This window comes from Scyliorhinus torazame, chromosome 12, assembly GCF_047496885.1.
Source record: "Scyliorhinus torazame isolate Kashiwa2021f chromosome 12, sScyTor2.1, whole genome shotgun sequence".
NCBI classification, from domain to species: Eukaryota; Metazoa; Chordata; class Chondrichthyes; order Carcharhiniformes; family Scyliorhinidae; genus Scyliorhinus; species Scyliorhinus torazame.
Window position 1 is genome coordinate 159562276 of NC_092718.1, and position 15228 is coordinate 159577503.

The 15228-nt window shown below is 41.5% G+C and overlaps 1 protein-coding gene across 2 annotated transcripts in view; it reads left to right on the forward strand.

The window, feature by feature from the left end:
• Positions 1-14945, forward strand: part of dtx2 (deltex 2, E3 ubiquitin ligase) — a 79483-nt gene extending 64538 nt beyond the window's left edge. For both annotated transcript variants that reach the window (XM_072469261.1, XM_072469262.1), the window contains 5 exons: positions 6439-6506; positions 9254-9412; positions 10213-10374; positions 12760-12849; positions 13888-14945. In XM_072469261.1, coding sequence (XP_072325362.1) covers positions 6439-6506; positions 9254-9412; positions 10213-10374; positions 12760-12849; positions 13888-14112 — 704 coding nt within the window. In that variant the 3' untranslated portion in view covers positions 14113-14945. The remainder of the gene's footprint in view (positions 1-6438; positions 6507-9253; positions 9413-10212; positions 10375-12759; positions 12850-13887) is intronic.
• The last annotated feature ends 283 nt before the right edge of the window (positions 14946-15228 follow it).

The following is a 15228-nucleotide window of genomic DNA, read 5'->3' on the forward strand; positions in this document are numbered from 1 at the left end:
CCCGAGGCCGGAATTGAACCTGGGTCCCTGGAGCTGTGAGGCAGCAGTGCCGTAGTTTCAATGAGATTCACAGTACTGAAAGTGGTAGAAGTTGGCGGGTTGCATCTCATTTTATTTGCCAAGGAAATCACTGGATACAATATCGCTGAGAGCCAGTTCAATCCTATAGCTCCATTGTAGTTTTTTAGTGGCATTCCTACGCAGCTTGGATTCTGCTCTTGCAGTTTAAGGTCTCTGAATTCATCATTTGGCTTAGTCTTGTAATGCACTTATTATTCTGATCTTTCACCTGAGAAAGGAGCTACGCTCCGGAAGCTAGTGATTTCAAACAAACCTGTTGGACTTTAACCTGGTGTTGTAAGACTTCTTACTGTGCCCACTCCAGTCCAACACCGGCATCTCCACATCATATTCTGATCTTAAATTTGAATACGGTATGGTTAGCATTGCTGCCTCACGGCGCCGAGGTCCCAGTTTCGATCCCGGCTCTGGGTCACTGTCCGTGTGGAGTTTGCACATTCTCCCCATGTTTGCATGGGTTTCGCCCCCTCAACCCAAAAAGGTGTGCAGGGTAGGTGGATTGGCCATGTTAAATTGTCCCTTAATTGGAAAAAATGAATTGGGCAGTCTAAATTTTTTTTTTTTAAAGAGAAAAGATGTGAATAAGGCATTTGATAATTAGTTTGCTGTTTTATTTTTAAATTTAGAGTACCCAATTAATGTTTTCAATTAAGGGGCAATTTAGCATGGCCAATCCACCTACCCTGCACATTTTTGGGTTGTGGGGGCCAAACCCACGCAAGTACTGGGAGAATGTGCAAACTCCACACGGACAGTGACCCAGAGCCAGGATCGAACCTGGGACCTCAGCGCCATGAGGTAGCAGTGCTAGCCACTGTGCCGCCCTGCTGCCCAGTTTGCTGGTTAATATTAAATTATGCTAATATAACTCTCATAACTTTGTGTCATTTAACGGGTCCCAGGTGGCCATATTTGGGTTCAATTCACAATCATCCCCTTCGAGTTACTGTCGTTTCAAGCTCCGCAATTAAGTATATAAATCCTATGGAGCATCTGATATAAAAAGCTCAACTCAAAACATTCACTCAGTCTCAGCATCAACCTGATGGTCATAAACTATTCAACCAGGTAATAGATTGATCGTTGACATTTCAATTGTGCAGTTAAAAGTAAACATGAATGTTTGGATATTTCTGATTGGTGATGAAAATGATACAGCATTGTAAGGATATTAAGAATTTTACAATTCTGGAATTGAAAACTGGCCTCACTAATGGTGGTCATGAAACTATCCTTGATTACTGTGAAAACTCATCATGTTCACTAATGTCCTTTCAGAGAAGGAAATCTGCAGCTCTTACCTGGTCTGACCTATATGTGATTCCAAACCCACATCAATGTGGTTGACTCTTAACTGCCCTCTGAAATGGCCTAGCAAACCACTCCATTGTCACAGCACCTTCTCAGGGCAGTTGGGGATGGGCAACATTTGCTGCTCTTGCCAATGACGCTAGCATCCCGTGGATGAAGAGAAAATATTCTATTTAAATATTAATGCACATGTGCCAAGGAGAATGATTATTGCCACCAAACACAATCAATGTCTGTCCTGCAATAGATGTTCTTAAGATTTTGCTTTGGTTGCATAATAGACTACCGACTAAGGTCAGAACATGTGGAGTTAAGGGATAAGAGGCAGAATGGATAGCAAACTGCCCAGAAAACAGACGGGAAGGGTTAAAGCTAGCCACTCGGATGCCAAAAAGATGGGAAGTTGGGAGGGTTCCGCGAGGCGTGGTGCTGGGAACTCTGCTGTTCGTACTCGCCACTTAATAAAATGATTTGGACTTGGAAATCAGAAGTAACATTTCAAAATTTGCAGATGACCCCAAATAAACAGAAGAGGATGGTATTACAAGAAGATATTAATACGTTTGCAGAATGTTATGTAATTGACACACTAAAATATAAGCCAATGTGAGGTAGGACATTTTTATAATGAAGAGTTGGGAAAGTCCTTGGAAAATAAATGTCTAAAATAGCTCAAGAAATATGGGGATCTAGGAGTACAGCAATGAATATCATTTAAGTAGTGATCCAAATTACTATCGTAATAAAAAGCAAATCAAATTAAACATCTACTGCATTATCTACCTTTCCTCTTCAAACATTTTAAAAAGATTGGCTGAGCATGTCCTTCTCTCTTGTAATTCTTGCTTTCTGTTATTTATTGTATTTTTGGTTTCTAGCAGTAGAGTATCTATTCTCTTTCCTAACACTGACATTAACTTAATTCGTCTCTGGTTCTCTGGAATCATTCAGTTTTTCTCTTGATATATAGGAATCACATTCGAGGGCTACAAGTCCTCTGGCACTAATCCCTCTTCTAACCTATTTTTATGTATTCAATAGTTCCAATACCTCATATACACAGATGCAATCCATTTGGACTCTTTTTCTTTTACCCTCTCAGTTTATCAATTATCTCCTACTGTCAAATATCTTTTTTATAACCTTTTTGCTTTTTCTATGAGTTGGCACGATTCTCCCAGTAGCGCATCTAGCCACGTGTTTCCCGGCACTCGCAGTGTCGAGAAACACATAGCTATTCAACATGACTCATGTTTAATAATGGGCCTTTACGGAACGTATGGCCGAGGCCGTGCATAGCCCTGTTTTTTTACAGAGGGGCGCTCCACTCGCTGGAACTCCCCGTTGTAGCGTGAGATCGGGATGCCACTTTAAAAAAATCGTCCTGATCTCTGAGGCCCCAAAAGAACCCCCAACCTGAAACCCCCCCCCCCCAACACCATCGCCAGGCAACCCTGGCCCTTATTCGCACAAAAATGCCACTTTGGCACCCTGGCAGCACCAGCAGTGCCAGGGAACCACCCCTGCCCAAAGGGCATACAGCTGGGGCCTCCGATCCCCTGGGAGGCCCCCGCGAGTGCCGTTCCATCAGGTCGTCATTTGTGGGGACCAGTACCAAACGGCACTTGCCTGAGGTTTCTGAGCAACCTTTTTGTTTTCTAATGTCATGTAAACTATTGCAATCTTGCTAGTAAAATCAAAGTAAAGTAATTTGCTATTTCTACCATTTCACCAGCCTTACCTGTGAGTTTATTCCTGCCTGATTTTTTTTCCGCTGTTATTTATTTGTCTGTAGAATTCAATTGCTTTTTTTATGTTCCATGATGGTTTAATTTTGTAATTTGTTGTCTTCCTATTTAAAAAAAATAAAAATAAAATTTTTTTATAATATAAGTTTAGAGTGTCCAATTCATTTTTTCCAATTAAGCAGCAATTTAGCGGGGCCAATCCACTTACCCTGCACATCTTTGGTTGAGGGGATGAAACCAACGCAAACACAGGGAGAATGTGTAAACTCCACATGGACAGTGACCCAGAGCCGGGATTGAACCTGGGACCTCTGAGCCGTGAGGCAGCAATGCTAACCACTGCGCCACCGTGCTGCCCTTTCCTATTTTTTTAATCTTCTTTCCTAGCCATTACATGTTTCCTTTTGTCATCCTTTTCTTTGTTGGCTATATGCTTGGTGTAAATATTTTTCTTTCAGTTTTTCAGTTATGTTTATTCACCCATGGTGTGCCATTACTGGTTAGTTTAGTGGGATATATTTCTCCTGAAGACTCGTGATCATTTTAAAAGTTTACCAATGTTGCTTCATATCAATGTAAGTGCTTTGCCCCAATTTACTCAACCTAGTTCCATTAACATCCCCGAAAAATTAATTCTTTTGCCAATTAATTACTTTGATTTGTGTATTACTTTTGTTTTATCTATGTCCTGCTCAACCTTTACCTTAAAATCTTGTATTGTTATCACTATTTCCTAGATGTTCCCCTACACTCACTGCTTCACTGTTCTGATACATTTCTCATTCTTCTTTTTACAGACCGGCTAAGAAAGGAGTCCTGCACACATTTCTTAAGAACTCCAATAACTGTTGCACTTTTTCCTACTCCTTTCTGCTAATTTATTTCAAAATAATTAAAATACCCCATGATTATTCTTCCCTGACCTATACCTCCTCAGTTAAGCAATGAATTGATGAAAAGTTCAGGAAAAGAAAGTTCCTGCTTATAGAGAGACGGAGATCTGAACGTTTAATTTTGCTTCAGGAATTTTTCTCCTAGAACTATTTCCAATCTGGTGCATAATAGTAATGCGGTAAAAGCAGCAACCTGCTATATGCTCCTTCAACGTTATATACAAATTGTCCTTTTCCAATCCAAGGTCTCTTGGGAGAGGAAGTATAGGTGTAACTCATGGCCTTTTCCGAGGGTTCATGCAATCTACCGCCTCTTGAGTGAATTTACCAGTTCCCACTTGATACAAGTGTACTCCTGTTCATTTAAAGTTATGTTTTGCTTTGATAAAGATTTAAATTATCCAGCAGTATGAATTGAAATCAATTTGATAAAGAGCACAAGTATTTTTGCACAATTTCACTTTGAATTAACAACCAATTCAAATTAAGCACCTTCAAACTGAGTAGACTGTCCAAATAACTTGGCAATAAAACGCCGTCTGAGGCATAACTGTGACAGGACTAGTGCTGCTCTAATCCTCTTTGTCGGGTTATTGTAGACTGCTACTGCATCATCCGTAGCACAGACCGTTTTATCCCCTCAACTGAAGGGAAGTATTTGTGAGTAAGGAAAGAGAACCAAAGGAAGAAATCAGAGCGGAACTGAGACCACCTGGAGAATAAAAGAGTTTGGAGAGTGCTACCTGGTCATTTCATCAAATCTTGCGTGTGTAATAATGGGAGGCTTTGTTGTGAGTAATTTGTGAGCCCGACTAGGAAATGCCAAATTTATTTAAGTAGAGAGAATCAGACGTTCAAACAGTTTGAACAAATAACCCTCCCTTCAGTTGTGAATGTTGATATCACTTGATAGCATGGTAGCCCTCTTAGGTTAAAGTTTGTACCTCGTGATATTATTTGCCTTTTTTTGAGCAAATCATTTTTGGCCCTCGAAAGAGACATGATGGCAGAGTGCAGGGAATTAACATCACCTTGTGATTCATGCAGTTTTGTAAAAATGGGCAGTGATACTCAGGCTCCCTCTTAACCATTCTAGAGGCTGTTGGGAATGTTTTGTTTTCTATTACCTGAAATGAAAAATGAAATGAAATGAAAATCGCTTATTGTCACAAGTAGGCTTCAAATGAAGTTACTGTGAAAAGCTCCTTGTCGCCACATTCCGGCGCCTGTTCAGGGAGGCTGGTACGGGAATTGAACCGTGCTGCTGGCCTGCCTTGGTCTGGTTTAAAAGACAGAGATTTAGCCCTGTGCTAAACTAGCCCCTACCTAGCCTTTGACTTTAATTTATTTATGTTTTACATTGCACTGCTTGTAATGTTCAGGTTGATAGTTAGAATTGAGGAAATTTGACGAGTGCGGGGCATATGTCCTTGGCTTCGCCTCGTTGGTTGCCCGAGGAGGCGAGTCCTGTTGAGTTGAATACTGGCGATGCCACCCCGTGCCTCAGCGTGGCTAGGGGGCTTGTGGAGTTTTTGCATCTTGAGATGGTCAAATATACTGTGAGGGGATTAATTGAAGGGTTCTACCGGAGATGGCAACCGTTTATATTCTATTTCAAGGAATTGGTCACTGTTAGCTGCTAGATGGGGATGGGGAACAAATTGGGCAGAGGGTTGTTTCGAGAGGGAGAGTTTGCATAGATTAGATGATTGTTTCTATTTTAGTTTACTGTTTGTATTCTTGTATAAAATGGCAAACGTTTAATAAAAATACTTTTTTTATATAAAAAAAAGATTTGAGGAAATTTGGTTGGGCTAGATGTTGAGCTGTTACAAGTTCAAAGTTCATTTCCAAATAAGGTGGGTCACCTGGTCAATTATAGATCCTATGCGATGACTTCCACAACATGAGAATTTGAGACAGCTAGTGTCTTTATACTTTTAAAAAATAATATTTGAGTTCCAAATTCTCTCTCTCTCAATTAAGGGGCAATTTAGCGTGGCCAATTAACCTACCCTGCACAACTTTTTGGGTTGTTGGGGTGAGACCCACACAGACATTGGGAGAAGTGCCAACACCCCACACCCGAGGCCGGGACTGAACCCGGATCCTCAGCACCTTGAGGCAGCAGTGCTGACCACTGCACAACCGGCAGTGCCGCCCTAGTGTCTTTGTACCTCAGTGACCTATTCAATTTGAAATTGCCCTTTTGAGACCACATCAGTCTGGAATGTTCTTTTTGTTCCATCTTGAGAACGGGGGGGGGAGAGTGCTTCATTCCACAAGAGAAGTCAGGTGACTCTTTATGGCCGTCTGTGGTTTTTGAAAATATCAAGTATTGACTGCAAATTCATGATAGACTGGAAGATGGCAATTGTATAACTTGTCTTTTTCTTTCATTACAGAAATGATAAAGGACCCAGAAGAAGTGATAAAGAAGTACATGATGAGAACAGAAGAGATTCCAGATGAGGTGAAGTCAAAGTTTTGTCGACGGACGAGCTGTGATTTTATAATTCAATACTAATATATTTCTTTTTAATTTTTACAATTAAGGGTAATTTAGTGTGGCCAATCCACCTACCGTGCACATCTTTGGGTTGTGGGGGTGAGACCCACACAGACATGGGGAAAATGTGCAAACTTCACAGAGGCAGTGACCCGGAGCCGTGGTCGAACCTGGGTTCTCGGTGCTTTGAGGCAGCAGTATTAACCACTGCGCCACCGTGTCATCCTAAACACTAATATTTAAGCACAAAGTACTTCTAAAGCAGAAGTTTCCTTTTTTCAGTTTTTGCCTTGCCTAATGCAAAACATGGCTCTTCTAAAAGGACTAAAATCATTATTTTTGTTTTCCAATTGCGGTGCAATTTAGCGTAGCCAATCCACCTTCCCTGCACACCTTTGGGTTATAGCCGTGAGACCCATGCAGACACTGGGAGAATGTGCAAATCCCACACGGGCAATGACCCAGGGCTGGGATCGAACCTGGGTCCTCAATGCCTTGAGGCAGCAGTGCTAACCACTGCGCCACCATGCCACCCTTAAAATCGTTATTTTATTCCCAGCTCCCACCACCACTGTCAAGAGGGTGTCCTTATTCTTGCAAACAATCGACTTGTTTTATTTAGTTGTTTTAATTTTCTAAAAGCACAATGTGTCCTCTCATTCAGTCCATTGCATTCACTTCCTGTCAGGAATATCGTGGGTGGGAATTATTACTTGAGGGTAATAGTTGGTACAGTTGGCAGAGCTTTGTGAACAAGGCATCTATCCACCCAGTTTACTAAGTGAAACAAGCAAACTGATGGGAAGGAAAAATTACTTTCCTAAAATGGGACCAAAGCAAAACAATGTTATCTTAACTGTCCAGAACTTAGAACAAAATGTGGATTTATTGCTTTAGCTCTAACAGTTGTGTGACCACAATTGTTATGTCAGTACACTTCTAAATCACAGATTGTTCTCCATTAGTGAGCTCATTTATTATGATAAACATGTTTTATTACTGTGTTGTACAAAATCTTTCTACAGGTCATAGTATAATGTGGCATACTTGCAGATATATGCCTTGAGGTTTGTAGAATTCTACTGTTTTGTCTGGTTAAGTGGGGACCATATCTAGTCAGGAATCATGAACATATCATGAAAACGGCAGTCCTCTCAAAGACAGAAGTCCCATTCATCAAGCAGAGGTGACTTTGCTTGCTTGGGGACATTTGCAAGAAGGAGGATGGTCGCATACCCAAGGGTTTTCTGCATGGTGAGGTAACCGGAGCCAGAAGACCAGTAGGACACCCAAAGCTCCAATTAAAGGATGCTTGCAAGCGTGACACCAAGGTCCCAAACATCAGTTTTTACACATGGAAGACTTTAGCTGATGACTGAGGAAAATGGTGACATCACCTCTGGGTCAGGGTGCACCACCATGCCTATCAGTGGCTCCTAAGTCTTGGCAATGGGCGGCAACGCTGAATACAACAGCCTATAACTACTGATAATCACTTCAAATGAGGCACTTGTGGCATAACCTGACTCTCGTGGATTGGTCCATTCAGCCATCAGCAAAAGTACATCATATGAAGTTACCCCAACCCTAAAATACTTGATACATGCCCATCATCCTAGGTAGATGAAAGGGTGCTTGGACTGTGAAAAAGCAGTATGTTTGCTGCAGTTGAGAAGACAGTGAAGCCTTGTCTAAGGTGTCCATGGTAACACTTACTGGATACTTGTGACCTTGAACACTAATATGTTTACACAAGGAACCTGAAATAAATGGGAATTTAAAAGACATTTACTCATCATAACCTAGTAATAAATTATGCTTATTAATCTCTTAATTTCCAGAATTGGTTTAATACGTTAACATTTTCCATTTGTTAAGTAGGACTGAATTCTCTATCGACCTATTCATGGTGCAGCAGCAAGTTGGAATGGAATTAAAAAGGAAAGAATGCTTAGGATGGTGTGGGTGTGCTAATTTGTTCAATTAGCATTTTAATGGACTTTCCATATGTTAACACTTAGGCCCATTTTGTGTTATATTAGACATAGAGCAAATAAACATGGCTGTTATCTTGTGTTTTTTAGTTAAGTGAAAAATGGAGAACTTGAATTAATATAACATCTTAAGATTTCCTAAAGCACTTTTGAATTAGGGTATTAATTTTGAAATGGAGTCACTGTTATGGAAGTAAATGTGGCAGCCAATGTATAACAGGAAGATCCCACAGACAGCAAATAAATGGCTATTTTATATGGCTGAGAGGAATGTTGGCCAAGGCGTCAAAACAAAATCTAACAAAAGTACACTGAACTATCAGTCTAGATAATGTTAAAATCTGGAGTAGGGCCTGAGAATTGACTTACCAACCTAACCATGCTGACACATTACAGATATCTGCAATTTACAGGGAAATGAGAATCTCTGGATCAATCTTGAGACCCTTGTTTGAATGCTTCAGCTAACTTGTTGCCCTCAATTAACTTTTAGAGGTTGAATCCATCTTTCTATTTCATTACCGTGACTGCACGCTCCTGAGCATTGGTCAACACGGTTCAAAGTGTGCCTCTGGACAGTGGTGTGGTACTGCTCATTCTCCCACTGCGCCCCACAGTGCAGACTCAGAACTGGAAATCAGCATGATATTGTGCTCAAATCTACTGAATGTTAAGCTTTTAAAGCTAAATATTGCTTTTGGTTTTTGTTTATTTTAGGACTGTATGATTTGCATGGAGAAGCTGGGTGCCTTGTCTGGGTATGATGGAGTGTCCAGGACGAGAAACATTCTGCCGGGTGCACTGGGGAAATTCACAAGATGTGGCCATGTCTTCCATTTGTTATGTATGATGGCCATGTATGAAAACGGAAACAAGGTACAGAAAATTGTCCCATTTCATATGTATTTCAACCGGCAATAGTAAAGCAGGGTTTTTCTTCCCTAAAGGGGAAGAATATTCTTTGGACAAAGGATATTGCAATCTTCCCTTTTTTTAAATTTAAAGTACCCAATGCTTTTTTTTTTCAATTAAGGGGCAATTTAGTGTGGCCAATTCACCTACCCTGCAATTCTTTAGGTTGTGGGGGTGAGACCCACGCAGACATAGGGAGAATGTGCAAATTCCACACGGACAGTGACCCGGGGCCAGGATTGAGCCCGAGACCTCAGCGCTGTGAGGCAGCAGTGCCAAACACTGCGCCACAGTTCCTCCCTTATTGCAACCTTCCCTAAAGGGGAAGAATATTCTTTGGGCAAAGGATATTGTGAATGGTAAGCATTGATTTTAGATCAGTTCTGTGGTGATTATTTTTAATTGCTTATTTCTAAGCTGCTACCTATTCGTTCATACCTTTTCCCCCCTCCACATTCATTCAGTGTTTTTAATAGCCAAGCATTGGTGACTTGTGATAAGGAACTGTAAGATTAAGTGTAGTCCATTCACCAGTGGCTCGGCTAAAAGGTAAACTCCTCAGACAGATAAAATCAGAGGCCTTCCCTGTCTGCTTCCCTCAGTACTGTATAGGAGTGCCACATGCACATATTGTATTACTTAGAATAATGGACAATCATGGGCTGGTTCATTAGGGCAGGGAAATGTGTGTTATTCCAGTATATAAAGTCATTGTTTCCAGATTAGAGAAGTGTGCTAAACAATTGAATTCATTTCTGTTTCAGGATGGCAGTTTGCAGTGTCCCTCATGTAAAATAATCTATGGTGAAAAGACTGGGACACAGCCAAAAGGAAAGATGGAGATTTATTTATTACCGCAGTCACTGCCTGGATACCCAGACTCTGGATCGATACAAATTGTGTATAATATCCCGCATGGTATTCAGGTAACCACTCAAGTCATTTGCGACGGGCGAAGTAATACCTCTTGAAGATTCAAATTTTAACATTATCCAGCAAATTAGTTGTGGGAAACCAATATTCTTTTGCAATCATCTATATTTTGTGTGTTCAACTGGTCTTGTTGCAATAATTTCAAAGCTGTAGGTTGATGGCTGCTTTACTATTTAAATTAATCCCTCAATGCTCATCAATGGATATTGTTTCTGGTCCATCCGTAATTGCATTGCAGCAAATAGTTGGCTATGACTCTAGAGCCGAGTGAGCTATTGTGTCTATAGTTTGGGTGAGGAAATTTCAACCTCAGTTTGAGTTTACAACTATCAGAGAGCCCAGTAAAGGGAGATTTAGGCTCAATTTGAGTTAATTACTCATCAGAAATTCATAAATCTAATTTCAACTCCAATATCTAAACTAGAATTGCTGGTTTATTATTTATTTTGATTTGATTTATTATTGTCACATGTATTGGTATACAGTGAAAAGTATTGTTTCTTGCATGCTGTACAAACAATGCATACCGTACATAGGGAAGGAAGGAGAGACTGCAGAATATAATGTTACAGTTATAGCAAGGTGTTGAGAAAAGATCAACTTAATCCGAGGTAGGTCCATTCAAAAGTCTGAAGGCAGTAGGGAAGAAGCTGTTCTTGAGTCGGTTGGTACGTGACCTCAAACTTTGGTATCTTTTTCCTGACTGAAGAAGGTGGAAGAGAGTATGTCCGGGGTGCATGGGGTCCTTAATTATGCTGGCTGCCTTACTGAGGCAGCGGGAATTATAGATAGAGTCAATGGATGGGAGACTGGTTTGCGTGAAGGACTGGGCTACATTCACAACCTTTTGTAATTACCTGCGGTCTTGGGCAGAGCAGGCTCCATACCAAGCTGTGATACAACCAGAAAGAATGCTTTCTGTGGTGCATCTGTAGAGATTGGTGAGGGTCTTGGCTGACATGTCAAATGTCCTTAGTCTTCTGAGAAAGTAGAGTCGTTGGTGGGCTTTCTTAACTATAGTGTCGGCATGGGGGGTACCAGGTCAGGCTGTTGGTGATCTGTACACCTAAAAACTTGAAGCTCTCGACCCTTTCTACTTCGTTCCCATTGATGTAGACAGGAGCATGTTCTCCACTGCGCTTCCTGAAGTCTATGACAATCGCCTTTGTTTTGTTGATATTGAGGGAGAGATTATTGTCGTCGCACAAGTTCACCAGATTCTCTCTCATTCCTGTACTCTTGTCTCGTCATTGTTTGAAATCCAACCCACTACGGTGATGTCATCAGCAAATTTGAAAATCGTGTTGAGGGAATTTGGCCACACAGTCATAGGTGTATAAGGAGTATAGTAGGGGGCTGAGGACACAGCCTTGTGGGGCACCAGTGTTGAGGATGATCGTGGAGGAGCTGTTATTGCCTATCATTATTTATGATTGGCCCAATTCAAGAAAATTTACATCCGAACCTTTGATTGCAATGGAAACAGCATCTGTTGCCTCCCTTTCCACCTAAATCTGTTGTGTAGCATGTGCTGTGCAGGGAGGGGTGAACTGTACCCAGAGGCAGGTACCACTGTTTGAAATTACTCCCGTTTCCTAATTTGGTGGGATTTTGATAGAATCATTAAGGAGCTTTGGACATTCATGTGGGCCAGGGCAATGTATATAGTATTTTTAAGCTGCGGTGCTGCTTGGACTCCCATTCTGAATGCTGCCCAGTGGGGGCAGTGACAGGGAGACACATTTGGCACTGGGCATTTGTTTTTTTTTTGATCACTAATGTTTTGGTTTTTTTTTTTAAACTCTTGAAATCTTAAATATTCAGGCTTCTCTGTCCAAGTGGTCATTTAGACAATGAGCTGCAGTTTATTCAATTATAGAGGGCATCCCATGTGAGCCCAAACCCGTGGAAATCACGGTCTCTTTCTAGTTAAGTAACTGGATAATAATGGAGTGGGATTTGGACTGGAAATTCCTGCCCAAAGTCAACAGATTTTCCGAGCCCACCTGTGCTGATTCTCCTCGTGGGCAGGGCTGGAAAATCTTGGCCAGGAGTTGTGACTCCCTCTTTCCACCCCCAGTCTGGCTTAAATCAATGGCACCACTCCAACAGAGACCAGCCTACACAACATTGAACTTGGGACCTGGCAAATGTACATGGATCCTACACTGTGTAGTCCAAACATATTTGGAGAGCCAATCTTCTGTTTATCTCCTTATTGCCATTCATTGAATTTACTGTGCTTCCTATATTAGAAGTAAAACAATTCTGAAAATGTAATGAAGAAAGACTGAATATCCCATTGGAAACTGTAACTGAGAGCTTGGATCTACCCATGTTTTATTTGCTGAAACTAACCATATTCCCATTGCTCACAGGGCCCAGAGCACCCGAACCCAGGCAAGCCATACACTACCCGTGGCTTCCCCAGGCACTGCTACTTGCCTTATAGTGAAAAGGGCAAACAGGTACTGTTGAGCATAATGGAGTAGATTAAACTGTTTTTACAATTAAAATAACTAATTAATTATATAATAGTTATGATTGCTACCTGCGCTGGCTTTGGTTTTGTGTAGAATTTCCACTTGGTAGACATGTGAGAATTGAATTGATTACAAGAATGAAACCTTGTAGGGGTGGCATGGTGGCTCAGTGGTTAGCACAGCTGCCTGCGGCGCTGAGGACCAGGGTTTGATCCCGGCCCCAGGTCACTGTCCATGTGGAGTTTGCACATTCTCCCCGTATCTGTGTGGGTCTCACCCCCACAACCCAAACATGAGAAGGTTAGGTGGATTGCTGCGCTAAATTGCCTCTTAATTGGGACAAAACAATTATTGGGTTCACTAATTTTTTTTTTTAAAGAATGGAACTTTATTAAGAGACCATAGGGGATGGCACATAGCATAGTGGTTAGCACTGCTGCCTACGGCGCTGAGGACACTGGTTTGAATCCTGGTTCTAGATCACTGTGGAGTTTGCACATTCTCCCCATGTCTGCGTGTGTTACATCCCCACAACCCAAGATGTGCAGGTTAGGTGGATTGGCCATGCTAAATTGCCCTTAATTGAAAAAAAATAGTTGGGTACTCTAAATTTACTTTTTAAAAAAGCAACCATTGAATGTTGGTTAAAGAAAAAAAAAAATCAACCACTTGCTCCATGAATGGAGTTCTGCATTTTGCTGGATGCTGCAGTCCAATACACTGTACAGCTATTGGGCTCCTACAGTTGAGATCCGTTAACAGCGCAGAGCGGGGTTACTTGGGAGACAGTGGCATAGTGGTAATGTCAAGTCTGAAATGGCCGAGCAGCCACTCAGTTCAAGGGGAATTGAGGATGGGCAAGAAAAGTTGGCCTTGCCAGTGACGCCCATGTCCCATGAAAGAATTTTTTTTTAAATCTCAGGGCACCAATGGACTTCCACTTTTTTCAGTGCTCTCTCTGTAAAACTATTAATGTACAACCCCTGGAAGTGAATGAAAACTGTATGGAATCTTGTATTTCAGGTTCTGGAGCTTCTCAAAGTAGCATGGAACAGACGGCTGATTTTTACTGTGGGAACGTCGAACACAACTGGAGAAACGGACACCGTGGTTTGGAATGAAATTCACCATAAAACAGAGATGGGGTCCAATGTCTCGGGGCACGGATTCCCTGACCCCAACTACCTGGACAATGTCATTGCCGAGCTAGCTGCTCAGGGCGTCACAGAAGACGGTCCCCGGCAATAACTGGACATTTCTTGGGAGGGCCTTTCAATCCAGTGCTGCCTCTGAAAAGCCTCTGGTCTATTGCACTTTCTTTAGAGCTAGCTGTGTTTTCCCCTTCCTGATTTTTAATGCAGTATCACTTCCCACAGCTGTGAATGATAAAGCGAGGGTGCACGGGCTGCATCTTCCAAAGTTCTCAAGACTACCATCATAATATTGGTGATATTCTGTTCAAAGCCAGATCAGGCTGAGCTGGACTCACTTGCTTCCCTTTCCCTCGATCTCTCCCTCCAGGCACTTTGGAACACTTCCAATACATGTTTACACAGCATCAACCAGCAAAAAACTTCAGCAAATTGAATCTTCATTGGTTACTTACACAGTTTTGTGTGTATCGCCTGTCGTTTGCAATTGACCACAGCAGTGATATTAGAAACCATAGTATCTGTAATCCCTGTGTGTATCCTTGTTTTATTGTCTTTTAACCATGAGCATTAAAAATAGAATAGAATCTAATCCACAGTGGAATGGACAGTGGAACCTTTATAACATGTGCACAATTTTGGGGTTAGGCAGTGGAACATTATAACATGCACTATTTTTCTCATGCTATGAGGTTGAGGCAGTGAGATTTTAAAGCATGTGCCCTACTTATCTGATCTTAGAAGCAGGAGGCTGTGAAATCCTGTCACAAGTTGTGTATTTTTGTTCTGCAAACTGTTTCATACATGGTACCTTGAAGGTATTGTCTGCAATCAGTAAATTCATTGCTTTCCTACTGGCTTCTATTGTGCTCAGGGAGGCCTAATAACCAACAATAATTTACATGTAATAAAGTTTTTCCACTAGCAAAATGGTCGGGCCAGATTGTGTTCCATTAAGTAGTTGCTGTGCAAATTGTTTGTTCTGCCTTTAATCTCCAGTGATACCTGATGGAAGAGAAATTATTTGTGTGGAGAGCACTACACTGCTCGTGATCATATTTCACAATATTTTCACCAAAAGGTGCTGAAATGCATCTTTAAGCCCCCACCCCCAATATAGTCATAGTCCGCTGGCCTCTGAATTGAAGAAAAATCACTGAAATGCAAAAGTTTACCGATGCCTTTGGATCAGGTATCCCTATTTCAAAATTTG